The following is a 21181-nucleotide window of genomic DNA, read 5'->3' on the forward strand; positions in this document are numbered from 1 at the left end:
CCCTGTGAGGTTCAGTCATTTATTGCTCAGAACTGTTCTATTCTTCCCGAAAACCTCTTTTTATTTGTGAAAGGGCCCAGTGCTCCCATGAACACACTGTTTCTTAGGAAGAAGCATTTTTACTATATGGATCACTGATTGTTAGAGCTGCAAAGACCGGGGTTTGCATTTCTCAAGTCCATCATTTGAAGACTTCAAAGTTTTTCCAAGAGTTAACCTCTCTGAGCCTCATTTTCTTCTTTAAACGTGTGCCACACCTTCCCCATAGGGATGCTATGGAGATTAACAGGATTAAATGAGAAAATAAAAGCCTGTCTTTGTACTTCCTTGTTTGGTTCAGAAAATAAGGTTGTTGTACCTGCCGCCTTTGGAGAGTACAGGGCTCTTCACCTACAAGGAGCCTAAGGAGCTGTCCCTCCTTCCTGCACATACCCTCAAGACAGTCACAGGCCTCAAGAAGAGAGCCAACCATGACCATCTCATTTTAGAGAAAACTCAGTAGGCATCTCTTTTTAAAAAAGAAATCAGCTCTATTGAGGTATAATTCACAACCACAAAAATCAAGTGTATAATGATCGTTAGTAAATTTAGTAAATTCTAGTTTTAGACTTTCCATCACCCTGAAAAGAGCTCATCTGTAATCAAGTCCCAAACCCATCCCCTCAGGCAAATTCTAATGTTGTTTTCATTGATCGGCCTATTCTGGGCCAATTTCCTGTAAGTGGAATCATGTGACCTGTAGTCTTTTGCAGCTGGCGTCTTCCATGGAAGAATGCAGGAGACCTGGGTTCAATCCCTGGGTTGGGAAAATCCCCTGGAAAAGGGCATGGCAACCCACTCCAGTATTCTTGCCTAGAGAATTCCATGGACAGGGGAGCCTGATGGGCTACAGTCCATAGGGTCGAAAAGAGTTGGACACGACTGAGCAACTACACTTTCGTTCTTCCATGGAGCATGCTTTTAAGGTTTACCGGGGTGAGAACGCTATCATTAGTTTGTTTCTTTATATTGCTAGACATTATCCTGTTATATGGATAGACCACATGTTATCCATTTCAGAACACAGGACTCAAGCATAGTGAATGCTTTGTTTGGAGTTAAGAGACACACAGTTCATGCCACGGGTGGTCTTTAACAGACAGTTTCCAAAATAGCTAGAATTGTGTTCTTTTCTTATTTCCAAATGGCATTTGTCTGTGTGCCACAAGGCCTGGTAAGCTGGCTACACAGGCCCTCTAAAAACAAAATCCACCAGCCCACAAAAATGTTCCCCCTATGACATTTCCTAAGGCTTTGGGGAAAAAAGCATCATTTTATTTCTGATCAACTATCTTCACACTCTTGATCTTTAGAAAGGAAAAAGAAAAAGTAGACCTAGAGAGAGATGGGCTTCCCCGGTGGCTTAGATGGTAAAGAATCTGCCTGCAATGTGCGAGACCTGGGTTCGAATCCTGGGTCAAGAAGAGCCCCTGGAGAAGGGAAAGGCAACCCACTCCAGCATTCTTGCCTACAGAGAGACAGAGAGACAGACAGAGAGAGAGGGCTTGTCTAAGGAGACACGTCGGAACCAGGACGAAAGCCCTGCTCTGTTTTCTCTCCTACAGCCACCCACACATAAACTGGAGAATAAACTATACAGACCATAGGCCAATTCCCACTAGAATTCAGAATTGCCTTGACTCAATCTCCTTGGGTTCTGACTGATCTCTACTCCCACTCACTGCTCCTAATCTGCATAGATGCTGTAGGGCATGTTGGGCGAAATGGGAGAAGAATAGAGTTATTTTCTTTCAACATTATTTAAAAGAGACCTCAAGTCTAATTTACTTAGGCACAAGCATTGGAATAATCTAATACAAAGAAAGCTGCTTTGTAGGGAAGGCTGCCTAGACTGTAGACTCAGGATTCCTATTCAGTCCCCTTAAGCCATGGTGTAAGGTCACCCAGCTGATTTGGGGCTGTGAATCCTATCTGTGCCGTCTATGTAACCCCACCGCAGCAGCCCTTCCGTTCATCAAGCCCGTCAGAGCCCACAGGGGAAGTGGATGAGGCGGTGGGAGTAGAGCCCACAGCGCCCCCTGCTGGCAAGGGACAGAACCGGTCCCACTCACCGCAGAACTCCGGAGACCCCAAAGGAGGACAATGGAGACAATCCGCCTGCTGCTTTTACCCTAAGGGTCCAGAAAGACCTCCTGTTTTCTGGCTCCAAATGAGAGGAGGAGAGCTCGGCAGCAGGTCTCTGGCTATCAGGGCCACAAACCCAGGTTTGAACTAATCAAGTCAGGAACCTGGGATTTGTGCTGCCTGGAAGATTCCTTTCAGGGGCGATCTTTCCATCCCTTCAGGGGATCTTCTTGACCCAGGGATCAATTTCACGCCAAACGCCTATACTCCTTGTCAGAGGCACCTGGAAACATCATCCTGCCTGCAACCTGCAAGACTGATAAAAAGCAAGTCCTCTGTGCCCATCACATTACTATGCCCTAATATCCATCTGGAATCAAGATGGCTGGAGAAATCTCAATAACCTCACATATGCAGATGACACCACCCTTATGGCAGAAAGTGAAGAGGAACTAAAAAGCCTCTTGATGAAAGTGAAAGAGGAGAGCGAAAAAGTTGGCTTAAAGCTCAACATTCAGAAAACGAAGATCATGGCATCCGGTCCCATCACTTCATGGCAAATAGATGGGGAAACAGTGTCAGACTTTATTTTGGGGGGCTCCAAAAATCACTGCAGATGGTGACTGCAGCCATGAAATTAAAAGACGCTTACTTCTTGGAAGAAAGGTTATGACCAACCTAGATAGCATATTCAAAAGCAGAGACATTACTTTGCCAACAAAGTCCGTCTAGTCAAGGCTATGGTTTTTCCAGTGGTCATGTATGGATGTGAAAGTTGGACTGTGAAGAAAGCTGAGCACCGAAGAACTGATGCTTTTGAACTGTAGTGTTGGAGAAGACTCTTGAGAGTCCCTTGGACTGCAAGGAGATCCAACCAGTCCATTCTGAAGATCAGCCCTGGCATTTCTTTGGAAGAAATGATGCTAAAGCTGAAGCTCCAGTACTTTGGCCACCTCATGCGAAGAGTTGACTCATTGGAAAAGACTCTGATGCTGGGAGGGATTGGGGGCAGAAGGAGAAGAGGACGACAGAGGATGAGATGGCTGGATGGCATCACCGACTTGATGGACGTGAGTTTGAGTGAACTCCGGGAGATGGTGATGGACAGGGAGGCCTGGCGTGCTGCGATTCATGGGGTTGCAAAGAGTCAGACACAACTGAGCGAATGAACTGAACTGAATATCTATATAAATTTCCCTTCACCTTCCCTTTCTGATTGGTGAAAGCCTACTCATCTTGTAAAACCCAAGGGAAGCATCACTGTCTCTGTGAAGCCCCCTGACGGCCCCAGGTAGAGATGACTGTTACCTTTCTTTGGGTACCACTGACTGGATCCTCTGCATCCCACCGGCACAACTCTCTCATTAATTGGAAGTGAAGCTGGTTCTGTACGACTGACATGACTCTCCGTGTACCCTGGTGCCTAGCACTGCATCTGGTATACAGGATATGCCCGGCAAATGTGTGCTGAATAAGGAAAGCCTTCCCCTCCCAACCTCTGCTTCCCCATTCCGGGAGAATGGGCTTAGGGCCAGGCAGCACAAATGCCAGGTCTTCTCAAAACTCCCAGGTATAATCTCAAAGAGAGATATGGAAAAGTGGAATAAATGAGTAACAAATAGTTCAGATTCTAATGGAATCTGATCATGCAGATGAATAGTCTAAATTGTATTCCCACAAGGAAAGTTTATAAGAGTACCTACCTCTCAATCACTTGATATTATCAGATCTTTCAATTTTTAATCATATGATGCATGAAAGTATGTGTATCAGGCTACTTTAAGTAGTTTTCAGAATGTTAGTGAGGTGAAGCACTTCTTCCTATGTTTAATGGCTATTTGCATTTCCTCTTCAGAAAATAACTTGTTGTATTGATATAACTACTTTTCTATTGAGTTTTTAGGATCCCTTTATGAACTCTGAAGATAAACTCTGTCTTTAATCGCGAACAGTTGTTTTTATTAGAAAAAAGAGATTAGATTTGTGGTTACCAAAGGTGGGGATGGGGGAACTGGATGAAGGCACTCAATAATGTACCAACTTCCAGTTTTAAGATAAATAAGAACTAGGCATGTAATGCCTAGTTGCTGATTTAATCCCCCAGCAACCTTCTGAGGTCAGTATTATATTACCCCATCTTACAGATGAGGAAACTGAGGCCCAAAGAGAATGTTACATGTAGCAAAAGGGAGGCCCGCAGGTAGGCATTGCCCAACATGATAAGATAATTAACACTGCTGCATGTTATATATAAAAGTTGTTATGAGAATAAATCCAAAGAGTTCTCAATGCAACAGGATAAAAAAAAAACACTCCCAGAGATAGAGGCCTTCCTCCCAGGGACAGGTTTACAGATGGTGGTGAGAGAAGTATGGTAGGAAAGGAGCTGAAGGGATCTAGACCATCACCCGAGGCAGGGTGAGGTCCAGGCTCACAGGACTCTGGCCAGTCTCCAGGAGCAAGTGGATGGGTCCAGCCTTTGGAAACACCGAGGAGTTGTGAGAAGCTATGAACTAGCGGGGTCTCCGCAGGGCTCACCTTGGCCTGCAGCCCCAGCTCACAGGCTTTGGCTCTCTTGCCCTGGCATGAAGGTTCCCTGTGGCTCTCTCACAGGCAGGTCAGGGCAGGGCCCTGAGCTGTGGAAACGCTTCAAGGACAGGTGCATACACCCTCCCGGTTCCAAACCTGCTTAAGTCACTGGGAAAGGGTGGCAATGTGCCTGTGGGGCTTTCCAACCACTGATTTTTTCTTTTTTTTCAATCAGAGGAGGAACCTTGGGGTGCTCAATCATCTTCAAAAGCAAAACACAAAGCATTAATATGACACTATTCTTTAAACACTATAATGATTTTCCAGTCATAATGCAGGTGGTTGGAAGTGTGGATAGTGGTGAGTAGTAGAAAACACCAGGCCTTTAAATCAACAGCTGTGAGTAGCTTGAGCAATGCCTACCTGCGGGCCTCCCTTTTGCTACATGTAACATTCTCTTTGGGCCTCAGTTTCCTCATCTGTAAGATGGGGTAATATAATACTGACCTCAGAAGGTAGCTGGGGGATTAAATCAGGTAAAAATGGCACATGGTGGGTTCTCAATATATGATTTCCTTTCCTATAATTGAACAGTATGTCAAATGGAGGTATTTCCTATAACCCTGAAATTGTGACTAAGACTCATTTGAGGATAAAATGCTCTCAGTACTCTTGATTTTTAAGTTCAAGGAACTGACAAAACTTGGGGCCAGTCACCCACTCCCCCACCCCCACAAGACTGTCCTAGTCCAGAATCAGTCTTACCATCAAAGACCAGTATCACCCACTTCGACCCACCCAATCCCAAATCAGGAGAAGATCCAGATGAGAGAATGGCACTGAGGGTGAGCAATGGTGGTCGTGACTGATGATCTGAGAAACAGGGTATCCCCTCCCCTTACCCAAGGAGCAAGAAGGTGGGGTTCGTGCACCTTTTCAAGTCAAAGGAGTGGAGGCCCCAAGAAAATTTCCTCCGAGTGGTGGTGCTGACACCCCAGGGCCCCCGACACCTGCTTAGAAGAGACTTGGCAGAGCTGCCTGTGGGCCTCCTAAGCTGGAAACAGCTGGAGAGAGCCCACAAGGTGGGGACATCCAGGTGCTGGGAGGGCTGTTCCATCGCTACAGGCGGAGGACAGAGCCCACCCCTTCCTGCTGCTCTATGGTAACGCAGAGACCACCAGGCTGAGGTCTACGGCCTTCCCGGGCCCACCTCAGTGTAGGGACAGAGAGAGTCCTAATCAGAGGGATGGGAGGTGAATGCTACCAGCTGGGGGTGAGCCGGAAAAGCTGGTCAAACCTCCCACCAGACCACCAGACCCTGGAGGCAGCATGGGATCGAGTGCCCGGTCGGCTGGGCACACAGAGACCCCCACCCGGGACAGAGGCAATGACAGTCACCCAAGAGAATGACTGCAACTTCATCACTGGCAGAACTCTGCTTCTCTGCTCTGGCCCCAATCCTGGCCGCTCAGGCACAGGGACGAGGGGAGGGGAGGGAAGGGAAGGCATCATGCCCCAGCCCCCTTCAGTCTTCCAAAGCCACCTGCTCTGGGGGACACCAGGAAAAGGCTTTGAGTTTGAGATTGAAGTTTAAAAATGAACAAGACTGAGTCTTAGATATTGACATAAATCTATTTAAATTTATGACATAAAGCCTTAAAAGCACATGCGTGCAGGTGTGCCTACTCGGCTGTGTCTGAATCTTTCGCAACTCCATGGACTGAGGCTCACCAGGCTCCTCTGTCCATGGAGTTTTCCATACAGGAATAATGGAGGGGGTTGCCATTTCCTCCTCCAAGGGATCTTCCCAACCCAGGGATGGAACCCATGTCTCTTGCATCTCCTAATAACTGTGCAAGACTAAAGAGAAATAGGTTCTGGCCCAGATACTAAATGAGCCTCAACCCAGCAGGAAAGACGGGGGTTAGCATAGCACAGGTGGGGGCAGTTTCTGAAAAACTCACTTCATGGTTATACCCCAGTGACTGATTCTCAAACCCCTGGTTCCACTCTGTTCTTCTCTGCTCAGAGACTCACAGGGGCCACATCCCACTGACCAGGGGCAGGGCTTGTCCCTATGCAGGATATGCCTTTGGGAGTGGCCCAGCATCTTCTGAGACAGCGTCCACTAGGACAAAGGTTCTACATCTGTTTTGACTTCTTTCACCTGTACATGGCATGCTTGGATTTTATCCATCTGCTGTCCCCAAAGACACCACGAACATGAGCTCTGAAATCACTTGGGTTCAACACCTTGCCCTGCCACTTACTCACTATAGGCTTCACAACTTCATTAAGGCAAAATTTCCTCATCTATAACTCGGTCTATTGTAAATTTCATCGCCTGTTGTGAGAGCTGGAGCTGATGCAGATAAAAGCCTTCAAAGCACGTGCGTGTGCGCTCAGTCGTATCTGACTCTCTTGCGATTCCACAGACTGTAGCTCACCAGGCTCCTCTGTCCGTGGAATTTTCCAAGCAAGAATACTGGAGTGGATTATCATTTCCTCCTCCTTCAGGGGATCTTCCTGACCCAGGGGTCGGACCCAGGTCTCTCGCGTCTCCTGCACTGGCAGGTGGACTTTTCACTAAGCCACCTGGGTGCAGTTGGGACTTATTCATTCAACAAACATTTGTTGAGTAGACTCTCTATGCCTTAAGGTATACAGAAAATGGGGCAGGTGAGGGCAGGGGAGAGACAGGGCAGGCAGAAGGCAGGACAATGGGTAGATGGATGGCAGGGTGGCTAGGGTCACCTTCAGACCACATGAGATGAAGCTGGCCTACGGTCTACATGCCCTGGAGCTCCTTCTGCTATGCATAACTTGTAGAAGCCCCTGCTGATGCTCTGCTGGGAGGGCACACGCCTGGGATCTAATCACGCCCAGGAACAGGAAGGAACGTGCGCCCTCCACCGACACCAGCACCAGCACTCTCTTCCAGAAAGAAGTCATGTGCTCCTTGGAACAGAAATTTGCATCTCTCTATGTCTCCATGGAAATACCACCCACAACCCTCCACGCCCCAGCAAGATGTATGCCACATGCCATTCAGCCCAGGTCTCATCCCCGGTGGAAGAGGGCCCATCGCCCAGACCAAACAATCCTCTGTGGACCCTTCTCTCTGAGCTGAGATGAAGGCTGATCACCAAGAGCTCGCTCAGAGACTTCTGGAAGCAGTGTGACTGTGTCTGACCCGGGACAGCCCCAGCCTCTTAGAGGTCCCACTTGGGGAACTGCAATCAGAGACATAAGACACCAATAGTGGCTGCCCACCTCCAAAATCGAGAGAGACTACAGTCCAGAAACCCAGCCAGGACAACCAAGCTTTCACCACGCAGCAGGGCAAAGGTAAGGAACAGGGCCCAAAAGGTTCATGTTTGCAAACTTACCTGTTCCACGGGGCTGTGTGCTCCTCAGTGCTCCCCGCCTCCCCACCCTAACCACCAGAGTCGATGCTAACAGGCAACTTTGCGAAACACAAGCATGCTAGGGTGGTGTCATCTGAAGCCCACACAGCTCTACCTGTTCTGGGAAAACTGGAGGCAGGTGCAGCCTAATGAGTTTGGGAGGATGCCGGGGCCTGTGGCAGCCTTGGAGCTGGCAGCTGCTTGTATTTACAAACAGGAGACAGAGAGAGAGAGACAGCGAGGTTCCACAGTGAGACGTTGCCTGAGGAGGCTAAGAATTCAGACCAGCCATCTCCAGACCAACACTTAATTGAACAGCAAACCACCAGGAAACACTAATGTGTTAATTAGCCACCAAATTGGAGTTAATTAAAAACTAATCAGGATGTCAGAATGGAGCATCTCATTAATAAATCACGTGCTTTTTTTTTTGAGCTAGGAAAATGCTGCTTCTTCTAATAAAAGTAAGAGATAAGGATTAGGCATTTTTCCCTGGGAACTTGTACGATTTAAATATGTTCTGTGGTTAAGTGTTCTCTCTCCCACAGATAAGGCCTGGCTTGAAAATTAACTGACTCGCCGGTCATGTGAATCAAATCGGCATTGTGTGATGAAACCCTACTCAGAGAGAACCGGCTCCGTCTTTACTGCTCCCTCTGTGCCACGCGGACAAGGCTGGCATGGTTGGACTGGCACTCTCGGAGTGGCTCTTCAGGTTGTCAAAAAAACTGGCATCCTCAAGTGTAGACAAGCATTGAGCAGTCTCAAAACCAGAGAGAAACAAGACTGGAAGAGCCTACCAGGACCCACTGGCTTAACTCTATAAATGTCATCAATAAGTAACAGCTGGGCATTTCAAACAGTGATAGGGCAACTTCATGACAGGTGCTGACTCACCTTCCGCAGAGAGTCCCTGGATGTTTATTCCCTTAGCTGCCAGGAAATTCAAACAGGCATCTATGTTTTCAATCTAGGAGGAAAAAAAACAACAACAATATACACTCAATAAATGTTTAGCCTTCTCCAGAGCCATCTCTTATTAGGAACAAGAGGCTATGTCAGAAGAGAGGGTTCATTGTGCATTTGCTAAGTTTCTCGAAGAGGAAAAGAAATGACATGAAAATGCCGAATGGACAGATGGATGGATGGATGCAGGTCAGGACTCTTTGTCTGTACTTGCACAGGAAAAGGTTACCTAATATCCTAACCACACACAGTGCCAAGAGTCGAGGCCTTGGATTGCTCACGGTTGCCAAAAATAACCAGGGTGAAATTGGAGCTCTCGTGTGGATCACTGTCACCAGCACTATCCTGAACGCTGGAGCAGCTGCCAGAAACATGGAGGTGGGGATGAGGTTAGGAGACCCACCCCCCCACCAGCAGCTGGGAGAGGTTTCCAGCCCCCAAGGAGGCGAGCAGTCAAATATAAAAAGAGTGAATGGGAATTTCAGCAGGAATCTGGGTAGTGTTGACTCACAAAATTCTCAGGATGGCAGGCATCGCAGAGGACCGAGGAGAGCTGCCAGCTCACCCAACCTCTCTGTCCTTTGTGTCTTCTGTGGCAAGAAGGGACCCGACCCCACCAGAGTCTGGGAGGCCTTCCAGGCTTTCCAGGGTGGATGCTACGGCCAAGGGCAAGCCCACGTACCCCCCGGCCCCCCCACCACAGGAAAGAGCAATTAGGTCATTCCCAAAGGTCTAATTTGACTTCAGTTGTCAGGGTTAATTACTTTTAGGTCTACAGGAAAATGTTCAGGCTTGATTCATGTCAATGGTAACCATAAATAAAAGAAATTGCTTTGGACTTGACGGAGGGAACTTTGGATTTCATAGAGTTTGCATTTCACGTCTTCCTTACCTCTACAACCCCCCAGCCCCTGCCCGACTTCCCAGGCTCCAGCCACATGCTTAATGAGCTCAAACCAGTCTTTGACCCAAGGGGTTTGTTCTGAACCCATAAATGACTATCACAGTGTGCTTGTGACCATTCTCCTCTCCTCCCCCAAGCAACATCCTGATGGCTCCTTCGTAGCCATAGAGTAAAGTGTCTCCATTTTACGAGCTCTCATTTGAGTACAGTCTGGCTCCAAGGCAGTCTTCTTAAAGTTCATGCCCACCCTCCCCTGATGTCTGGCATTCTCTGCTCTCAGTCTTCACAGCTTCTAAACATGTTAAGCTTGGGGACATCTGAATAAAACTGCATCCACTGAAAAAGAATCTGCTCCATCCTTGCATTTTTTTTTTTTTTTAAGCTCAGGTTCCCATCTCTTTCCCAGCTTCCAGGGTCTTCATGTGGGAGGCATTCTTTCATCTCTAGGAAAAGGGGTAGAATGCAATTTCCCACAGATAAAATAAATGCTGATGCTATGGGTTTTGCCTGCCACCATGGCAGAAAGTCGTATCTTACAAAGCGGGAGGAAAAATGAGATGACTTTAAGCGCTCCTTTATTCTTTCCAGGGCAGGATGACCGACAGTGACAATTCAGGTGCTACCATCTTGGAGGGAAGTTGGGGGGAAGGAGGCGGTCAAAGAAGGAAGAGAATGGCTGGGAGGATCCTGTGCAAGGTGTTTAGAGCAGCCAGCTTCCGTGTAGAAGTGTAATCACATCTCTCTAGATGTGACTGCACTCTATTATAAAACCCTGCTTTTGAGAATTCATGCTATTGCACACAGTGGTAGCAGGTCAAAACCACTCAAAAGGATTTTTTGCCTCCATACAAAGGTATTAATATTGAAATCATGGTAAAATTATAAAATTTTCCTGCTACCACTTGTCTCTTCCTATAATCCTATCCACTTTTTTGGGTGTGTGTGTGTTTATTTTTTTAATTTTAAATTAATTTTATTGAGGTATAGTCGATTTACAAAGTTGTGTTAATCTGTACAGCAAAATGATTTAGTTATACATACATTCTTTTCCATATTCTTTTCCTTATAGTTTATCACAGGAACACTGAATACAGTTCCCTGTGCTATACAGGACCCAAACCTACTTCTTTTAATATCTCGTGGTGCACAGCTCAGAAAGGAGGCTTTGGCAATCATGTCCCCGTGGAAAATGAGCAGCAGCAAAGGCTGACCGCCCCTGAACCTGATAATGCAAAATAAAAAAGTGTATTTGTTATTTATCCTGGGAGGTGTCACGTGGGTGGACTGAGATGGGTAGGTTTAAGTTTTTTCCACCAATACTGTGGCAGTGCGACACTGAACACACGAAAAAGGACACCCACCAAGACAGTCAGGAAAAGCTCTGCTTACTGCAACACGGCAATTCTACAGAACTTCCCTCCAAGGAGCACATGTATGGAGCATTCGACGCATGTGTCATCATTTAAAGTCCATGGTAATTTCTTTTTGCAAGGCTAGCCTTGGTAGATTTCAATTGATCCACGGGTTTCCTTTTTAAACGTTAAACTCTGTTAAGGGGAGGAATAATATACATGGGTTACCTAGAATACTTCATCTCTCTTTTTTTTTTTTTTTCACAGTCCTATCACTCTGTCAATGAATTTCCTAATTTTGATCAGTAGTTTTTCGCTGAGTGAAGGAGACTAGGAAAGGAGGATTTTGTGCAACCCTCCCCACCACCGGGGGGCATCTGGCCACATCTTGTCACATTTGGGGTTGTCACAGCCCTGAAGGGAACTGACATCTAGTGTTCAGAGGCTACGGATGATACTAACACAGATCTCTCCCAATAAAGAATTATCCAACCCCACATGTCGGCAGTGCCAAGGGTGAGAAATCTGAGATGATTCTTTTAATCACTCATTCAATCAAGGTAATGATGCGATGTCTGCTCTGTGCCAGGTACTCCGCTCCATTCTTTTGCTGGTGTTGGTGCAGAGTTCTCCTCCCAGTCCAGGAGTCCACATTTACACAATCCTCCTCTTTAGGGTCCATACACACCCCGACTCCCCTCCGTTTCCAGGAGAATCAGAGCATCTAATAAACAAGGGAAACACTAGGATCTCCTTCCATTAGGTGAAGAGAGGAGGCCCCAGGGCACCAGGAATGCTTTCTCCTAAAGAGGAGATGAAACGGGAACACTATCCAGATGGCTGAGCTGCACTCCCAGAAAACATAAAACCTAAAAATAAGAACTTGGTTCATTTAAAAGACGGTTCATAAGCCCGTCAAGCGCCCTGAATTTCCCCCTCCCGCCACCATGAATTCTCTGCTCACAGGAGGAGTTCAAAACACATTCCTCAAGTTTCAAATCCATTCTTTAATAATGTTCCATTAAGGTTAAAACTCATGCCTGACAAGGCGGCAGAGACCCATGCTCTTTTCATCTGTACCCCAGGAAGGGCAAGGGGCTGGGGAGCAAGGTCAGATGTGGATTCCAACCTCCCGCTTCACTTGGAATGAGATCAGAAGGGGAGACTGTTTCTTTGATCCAGGCTCGCTTGTGATTCAAAATCACCTTAAGGTTTTCTTATAAACACTGTTCAGGTAAACAATCCAGCCTCCTGTATGACTGAGACTGCATACTCCCACCACATCATCCCTGGAGGGGACTGGCCAGTGGCAGCCCCTGGGGTTCCCAGCACGGCACAATGAGGTGCCCGTCTTTAGAGAGGCTCGTGGCTCATATGGGATCCAGACATCTAATACGGGATGCGGATCCTGTTAAAGTTGAGAGGCAGAGCGAAGGAAAAGACTCTTCACCAGCAAAGTATGTAAACAGAACCGAAGTTGTTCATTAACACATAGCGGCCAATATAAACTGCTTTCCAAAATTAGCTGAAAAAAAATATCTGTGCAAAGTCTGACATTCCAGTGTTGCTGAGGGGTGGGGAGGGGCACTGGGTGAGAAGGCTGCTGTAGCTGTTGCCATAGAAATGGGTCCAAGAGCTCTGGGATCAAGCTCCTGGAGTTCGTAATGCTAGCTAGGGTGGAGGCAGGAAGCTGAGAAATGGGACATCACCAGAGACCTTGGGAGGAGAAAGGAGCCGGATGAAAGAGAGGGCCGAGAAAGGGGACAAACTGAGAGCAAGATGCACTTCCCAGGGTTTCCCTTGCTTTGGGGCCATACGTGGCCTCCACCCTGTGTGGTCCATGAACATCCGAGAGAGAAAGGCTGGCAATTTTAAGCCTTTCCCCCCACTCTCAGCCAGGATCTCCACCCCATAGTTGAATAGCTTCTCAACAGTCTAAACATTAGACCTGCAGGGTAACTTCCATGGACCAAGTACGTTGTAGCCTAGCTCTCCCACATCCAGAAATACATCTATATCCAGCCCAGGCAGAGAGCAAGGAAAATCAAAACAAATGGCAAACAACTGGAAAGAGAAGGGAGGGGGCTGGCAGGCAAATGGAAAACTTTACATTTCAGTCATGGTTAAGGCCGGACGGGGTCTTGTGATAACATAAAATATGCAAACCCCAGAAGCACTGCTGTATATCTCCTCTGTAGCTTAGAGACTGATCAAATACCATCTGTTGTGGCAGTTGTCATGGTAGCATTTCACTCTGAATACCAGCATAGCTGATTGCAAAGTGCATGAAACTGATTAATCCAGATGAAGACCATCTCTACCGCAGCCCAGGGGAAGGTCGGGTTCCAGGCAGACCAAGTAAATGGGGTGCTAGTTTTGATGAGCTTAGTTTCTCACCAAGCCCCTTGGAGGTCTCCATCTTGAGAAGATGAAATTGACAAGGGAGGCAAACAGATGCTGCTTTCGAGTCAGGCTTGATCATAGTCATTAAAAACAAAACAAAACATGAAATGCCTAGAGCTTAGGTAGTGGGACACCTGGAGCTCAGACAAGGCTGAGCAAGAACCTGTACGTTCTAAGGACTTGAAAAGCACTGTATAGCTTCTTCCTGAGCCTCTTAGCACAAACAACTTCCTTCCAGAAGTATGTGTGATCCTCACACCTGATTCTGCTACTTATCAACAAAAACAATTATCATTCATCTATCTATTTATCCATTTCTTCACCCGTATCTACTGAGCACCTTCGGGGTGTTAGGCAGTGTGTTGGTACTGGGTATACAGTGGTGAATTAAAGAGACATAATTCCTGACCTTGTAGAATCTACAGTCTAGTGTAGGGGAACTGGCATTAAATAAACAGAACACCGATAGCATCTGTCATGTACTAAAGGACTTGATCAAGCCTGGAAGGATGGGGGGTCAGGTGAGAATTCAAGGAAGAGATTGAAAGTTGGTCCACAGAAATAAGGTCTTTGTTCTCGTCACTGATGTAACCCCAAGCACCCAGAAGAGCACAGGGCACATTGTACCTACTCAAGATATGTTTGTTGCAGGGAAATTTGAGCTGAGACGTAAGAGTGAGCCAAGTACTGACAGCGGGGAAGAGAAGAACACCCCCATCACAGGTTTCATGTAGGATGCAGCCTCGCACATTCTGGGAACCAAAAGAGTTAAAATGGCCAGAGGCCAGGGAGCAATGGAGAAGAGCAGAGAGAGAGGACCCAGAGCCAAAGCAGAGCACTGGGCCACATTCAGGAACGGAAGCAGAAATGGAGAGTAGGCAAGGGTCCTTCTTGTTCTTAGGGAAGCCTTGGCACTCCATTACCATGGCAACAGCAGCCAGGCCAAGCCCTTCCAGGATGATCTGAAAGCTTCAGGATGGATGAGCTGTGCTGTGTCAGGGATGGATCAAGCAGTGCCTTCAAGGTGGGGCTCCAGTGACATCCGGACTGGGCACTGAGATGGGGAAGGGTGGGAAGGGCAAAGCCGTGCCTGTGGTCACATTTACTGGGAAGGTCTGTTTCCTATCTACCAGGCCTCCATGCTCTCCTGACACTCCTTCCCCTTGCCGGTTTCCAAAAACAAAAATAGAAGGAAAAAAATAAAAGAAATCCAACCATGAAACCAGACCCAAAAGTACTCTGGGGAACTGTGCTCCTGAATGCCTGTCTCACCAGTGTTGCCTTTTTGCTCTGCATTCCTGGGGACCACAACCTGATGCGTGATTGCCCAGACTCACATTTTTCTCCATCTATGTCAGTGTCCAGCCACCTCAAATGGTCACATGGTCACGGGCCACAGCATGGTCCTGGGGGTGCACACCACCGCACGACACAGCAGCAGGGCCCAGACAAAGCAGTTCTAATTTCAGAAGGGAACCCCAGAAAGAAGGGAGGTATGCCCGTGCTTCCGATTCTCCCAGGCGGGGAAACATTCAGGAATATCTCCCTCGTAAGCCCCACATGCCGCTACATGCTTGGCAGACACATAAGGCCATCTTTGGCCACAGCGCTCCATACCTGCTGTGCCAGCTCTGGCCATTCAAGCTTCAAAGCTTTCAGAAATTCATCTCTAGCTCTCTTGGTGGCTTTGAAAGAGAAAGCTTCAGAATGAGGGACTCGGGGGCTGGATGGGGCTTAAGTGTTTCTGTCAGACTGTTTCTCTGCTGCTTTAATGCCTTGCCCAGTTGCTTCCTTTAATTTGGCAATGATATCCTCCTTATCTTTTAAGATATTTATAACTTGGGCTTTCTAAGATGTTGTCAAGAATTCCTTTTTAACAAGGTTTTATAGGAGCCTCTCTGCTATTACAGCAAAGGGGTAAGTCCATATGGATATGGAAAAAAAACTCTCTAGAGAAGAAAATTGAAAACAAGAATCTCGAATTCCTCCAGTAGCTATCTTTTTTCACTTTGTTTCCAACTGCCTAGAATTGTTTCATTGCCCAGTTATTTTCTGACTTCTCGATTTTTCCCTTGAAACAAAGAGAGAGGCCTGGAAAGGGCGCCATGGCTAAGTTCTCCAAGTCAGCCCTTGTTCTGGAGGCCCCAGATCAGATGCTTAGAGTTGAGCTCCGCAGTGTGTCTGCTTCCAGACTCAGCGGTCCTCCTGAGGGCGAAAGCGCCCTGGGGGTTAATATCATGGGAGAGGCCCAGAGGATGCCTCTGTGTGTATTCCTTCAGGAAGGTATTCTGCACGTCATTTCTTCTGCTACAATGTCAGAGTAACGATCCCTAACTTCCTAGCACTCCCAGAAGGGATTAGTCCAAGTGGAGGTCTCCATCAAGAGCTGACACAGATACTAAAAGGAGAGTGATGAGGGCTTAAGGAGTAATATTTACAGGGAAAAAAAAAAGGCTTTGTTGTTGTTTTTCAGTCTCCAAGTCATGTCCGACTCTTTGCAACCCCATGGACTGCAGCACACCAGGCCTCCCTGTCCATCACCAACTCCCGGAGTTAGCTCAAACTCATGTCCATTGAGTCAGTGGTGCCATCCAGCCATCTCATTCCACCATCCAGCCATCTCATTCCGTCGTCCCCTTCTCCTCCTGCCCTCAGTCTTTCCCAGCATCAGGGTTTTTCCCAATGAGTCACCTCTTCACATTAGGTGGCCAAAGTATTGGAGCTTAAGCTTTAGCATCAGTCCTTCCAACGAATATTCAGGGTTAATTTCCTTTAGGATTGACTGGTTTGATCTCTGTGCTGTCCAATGGACTCTCAAGAGTCTTCTCCAGCTCCACAATTCAAAAGCATCAATTCTTCAGTGCTCAGCCTTCTTTATGGACCAACTCTTATATCCATGCACGATCACTGGAAAAACCGTAGTTTTGACAATAGGGATCTTGGCAAAGTGATGTCTCTGCTTTTTAATATGTTATCTAGGTTTGTTATAGCTTTTCTTCCAAGGAGAAAGCATCTTTTAATTACGTGGCTCCAGGCACCATCTGCAGTGATTTTGGAGCCCAAGAAAATAAAATATGCCACTGCTTACACTTTTTCCCCATCTATTTGCCATGAAGAGATGGGACCAGATGCCATGATCTTAGTTTATTGCATGTTGAGTTTTGAGCCAGCTTTTTCACTCCCCTCTTTCACCTTCATCAAGAGGTTCTTTAATTCCTCTTCACTTTCTGCCATTAGAGTGGTATCACAAGCTTTGGGGTCAGACAAATCTGGGTTCAAATCCTGATTCTGCCATTTACTGAATTACGATCATCAGCAATTTAACCTCAATGACCTGATCTGTAAAATGGGTGTTACACCGATCACACAGGGTGGTGGCGGTGATTATGAGAGAGGATATGTGCGTGTGGTACTCAGTAGGTGCCCAATAACTGGCAGTTTCTGTTAGCATGTTGTCACTTCTGATAGGACTGTCCCTTGGCAGCAGTGCTCAGACCATACATGCCCAGTGCCGTGTCTGGAGTTGGCCTCTGGCAAAACAGAGAGAATTAGACAAGCTTATTTGGTCTGCTTTCTATTCCTCCTCCTGGGATTTCCTCTCTATCACCTGATGTATAACTGTCTCTTAACAAAGATGCTTACGCCAAGACAGAAGGGCCTGCTACTATCCTCTCACCAGTCCCTTCTCCTGGAGGTTCTTGCATTCCATCACAGTTATTAGGGGACAGGATCTATGGATACAGATTTTGAACTCTACACTAGATTCAAGTTCCTTGAGAAACTACTCTTAAAAACCTAAGAAAACTGTTAACTGCGTCAAGTCTCAAAGTCATCATCTGTAGCACAGGAATGCTGATATTAATAACTGTCTCATAGCAGTACTGTTGAGTCCATGGACTGACATAAGTCAAGGGTCTGGTACCTCCCATAGTGTTCATGGGGTTCTCAAGGCAAGAATACTGAAGGGGTTTGCCATTCCCTTCTCCAGTGGACCACATTTGTCAGAACTCTCCACTATGACCCACTCGTCTTGGGTGGCCCTACACGGCATGGTTCATAGTTTCATTGAGTTAGACAAGGCTGTGGTCCACGTGATCAGTTTGATTAATTTTCTTTGATTGTGGTTTTCATTCTGTCTGATGCTGAAGCTGAAACTCCAATACTTTGGCCACCTGACGGGAAGAACTGACTCACTGGAAAAGACTCTGATGCTGGGAAATTGAAGGCAGGAGAAGGGGATGACAGAGGATGAGATGGTTGGATGGCATCACTAACTCACTGGACAAGAGCTTGAGAAAGCTCTGGGAGTTGGTAATGGACAGGGAAGCCTGGCATGCTGCAGCCCATGGGGTCGCAAAGGGTCAGACACGACTAAGCGACTGAACTGAACTGACGTTACACAGACCTTTAAAAATGCTGTTTATACAATCCCATAATGGCAGAGTACTAGACACTCAAGGCATCTTCTGAAAGAGAAAGATCATTTGGGGTTGTGAGACATTCTGAGATCTGCTAAATTATATGACAGTGTAGCCTCTCTATGAATGGGCTCCTTGAAGCAAAAATTCACTTTGACCCTGTTGGAATCAGTGTTTTCTATCCAAAAAAGTTCTCAGGTCAAAGTCTCCTCTGTTAAGCTACATGAAAAGCCCTAAGCCTTACACAAGTAGTTTGTGAAGAAGAGTCAATTTTTTTTTTTGCATAAAAATTTGAATTTACCTACAGAGAAGGATACAGACTTAGATTCCAACTTCTAGACCCCATGGCTGCCTCTCAAATGAATGCGGAAGGGCAGTACTTGTTGGAGAATTTCACCCAGAGACAAACTGGAACCTGGCAGCCTCATTCATTCCTGGAAAAGTGATGACTGAGTATTTACTCTCTCCCAGGCCCTGCTCCAGGGAAAGGGCAAAACAGTGGTGATGAGACAGTGTGGTCCTTCCTTTCTGGAAAAGACAGCTTCCCAAGAGCAGACTTTAAGCAAATATCGCGCCCACTAAACAAAGTGATACAGGCTAATTTAGACCTATTAGCTCACCTGCTCGAAAGCCTGTCACTGAACCGCTGGGCTTTTTCTAGAAAGTCTGGGATCTTTTTTGTATTTTTGTCATGCATGTGTTGTATGTGTGTGTATGCACTCAATCGTGTCTGACTCTTTGTGACTCCGTGGATGTAGCCCACCAGGCTCCTCTGTCCATGGAATTTTCCAGGCAAGAATACTGGAGTGGGTTGCCACTGCCTTCTCCAATTTATGTCATATTCCCATGCTTAAACACATAAGATACCACAAAGTCTTCAAGAGGCAGCAGACTATAAATGCAAAACAAAGCCAAACAGTAGATCCTTGATATACCCTAAGAGTGCAGTAAACCCTCAGTTGTGGAGGTACCGCCAGAATCTATCATATCACCCACAAAGCCAACACATACAAAAGAACAGAGTAATGGGATAATTAATTTGTAGATGAAGGCAAGGTTGGGGACCAGTTCCCTCACACTAATCGGAAAAACTCAGTTTTGTGGCTCAGCCAACCTACCAATGGCCATTGTTTACGGTACTTGTGGGTTGTTCGTGAGTATCTGACCCATGGACTAGGCTTGCTCAGTGGTAAAGAGGAGGACAATGCAGGAGATACAGAGACACAGGTTCGACCCCTGGGTCAGGAAGATGCCCCGGAGGAGGAAATAGCAACCCACTCCAGTAATCTTGCCCAGAAAAGCCCCATGGATAGAGGAGACTGACGGGCTACAGTCCACGGGGCTGCAAAAGAGCCAGACACAACTAAACAGCAACAAAGCTGATCCATGGATTCCTGCCCCACAGTTCCCAAGATAGCACGACATATTAATAACGGAGTGCAAGATGTATCCTGGTAGCATAGATAACCAGGGAAGCAAAGCCAAGCAGATACATTTAAATGCCTTAATACTCAATTCAGAATCCTGCAAGACTTTGCACTCTCACTGTGCTGAAGGCTGGAAGGAAGGGAAGCCAACTGCTCTGTTATCCTCTCCTTGTTTTAATACATATCACCTGTAGTGTTAATTTCTGCGGAAGATGTAACTAAAATATCGCCATTAAGAGAAAAAAGAAATGGTATATTTGGAGATTTCCTTGCAATTCAGTGGTTAGGACTCTGTGCTTTCACTGTGAGGGTCTGGGTTCAATCCCTGGTTGGGGAATAAGATTCTACCAGCCGTGAGGTGTGGGCAAAAAAAAAAATTACCATTGTGTCCACTCCAATTTCAGATGCTGCTAGGCATAATACTATTATCACATGCCAGGCATAATATTAGGACCTTTCACATACATTACACTTACATCCATTTTTTTATTCACAAGCTGTTATGGCTTCCTGCTGCTGCTGCTGCTAAGTCGCTTCAGTTGTGGCCGACTCTGTGTGACCCCACAGACGGCAGCCCACCAGGCTCCTCCGTCTCTGGGATTCTCCAGGCAAGAATACTGGAGTGGGTTGCCATTTCCTTCTCCAATGCATGAAAGTGAAGTCGCTCAGTCGTGTCCAACTCTTGGCGACCCCATGGACTGCAGCCCACCAGGCTCCTCCGTCCATGGGATTTGCCAGGCAAGAGCACTGGAGTGGGGTGCCAGTGCCTTCTCCAGTTATGGCTTCCTAGTGAACATTAATAAAGAATTTGGCAGATTTTGCAAGTAGTACACCAAGAAACTAGATCTGGTCAATAGTTTCAAGTTTCAAAATCTGTGATCAAGGCAAAGAGCTACTTGTCAACCAATCAAAAAGTATATGAGGTTAAAAGTAATTAAGAATATAATCAAGAATTAAAATAACTCAACTCTGTTTACTGCCACTCCCAGAATGTCAGAGGTGTGGGCAAAGTCACTGAAAGAGGAGAACAAATGAGACAAGGAAGGTCTCTTTTACAGGATATTCTCTAAGCTTCCCAAAGCTACAAGACTACTAGTGCGCCTGTGAAGAAATAGTGACCATTCTTAACTTGTCATATAATGCTAATCTGTTACTATTTCCATCCTTGTCAAGTATTTAACTGAACCAGATAAAACTGCCATTTTTGTAGGTAAAAAATGGTTAAATACTGGCTATTTCATATGGTTCTCTCTGTTATCAACATATTAGAAAGATGATTCCCCCTAAAAGCTAAAATTATATTGCTAAGTGATCATAAAAATTCATCACTTTATAGCCACTGACAAAGAATCTATAAATTCTGAGACTCAGAATCAAATCTCTGCAACTGTCTCTCCAAGGAGTTTCATAAGACTGATGATGATACATCTTGATTTATATATACACAAAGTCAGAAAAAATATAGCATCCATAAGCTAACCCCTCAAAGGCCCTTTGCTCTGGTTCTAAGAATTTCTTCTGCACTCTCCCCTTAGAGAAGCAGACTGGGGCCAGGGTAAGACTTTCATTCCAAGTTGCTGCATCTCGAAACTTCCCACAGAAGGCGAGCACTAGTCATCCTTCACAATAGTGAAGGGAAGCCCAGGTCACA

The 21181-nt window shown here is 46.4% G+C and overlaps 1 protein-coding gene across 5 annotated transcripts in view; it reads right to left on the reverse strand.

Moving 5' to 3' along the window:
* Positions 1–21181, reverse strand: part of NAV2 (neuron navigator 2) — a 423615-nt gene that overhangs the window by 244021 nt on the left and 158413 nt on the right. For all 5 annotated transcript variants that reach the window (XM_040255673.1, XM_040255672.1, XM_040255676.1 and 2 more), the window contains exon 4: positions 8958–9030. In XM_040255673.1, the coding sequence (XP_040111607.1) occupies positions 8958–9030 (73 nt within the window). The remainder of the gene's footprint in view (positions 1–8957; positions 9031–21181) is intronic.

Source organism: Oryx dammah, unplaced genomic scaffold, assembly GCF_014754425.2.
Source record: "Oryx dammah isolate SB20612 unplaced genomic scaffold, SCBI_Odam_1.1 HiC_scaffold_15, whole genome shotgun sequence".
Lineage (NCBI taxonomy): Eukaryota > Metazoa > Chordata > Mammalia > Artiodactyla > Bovidae > Oryx > Oryx dammah.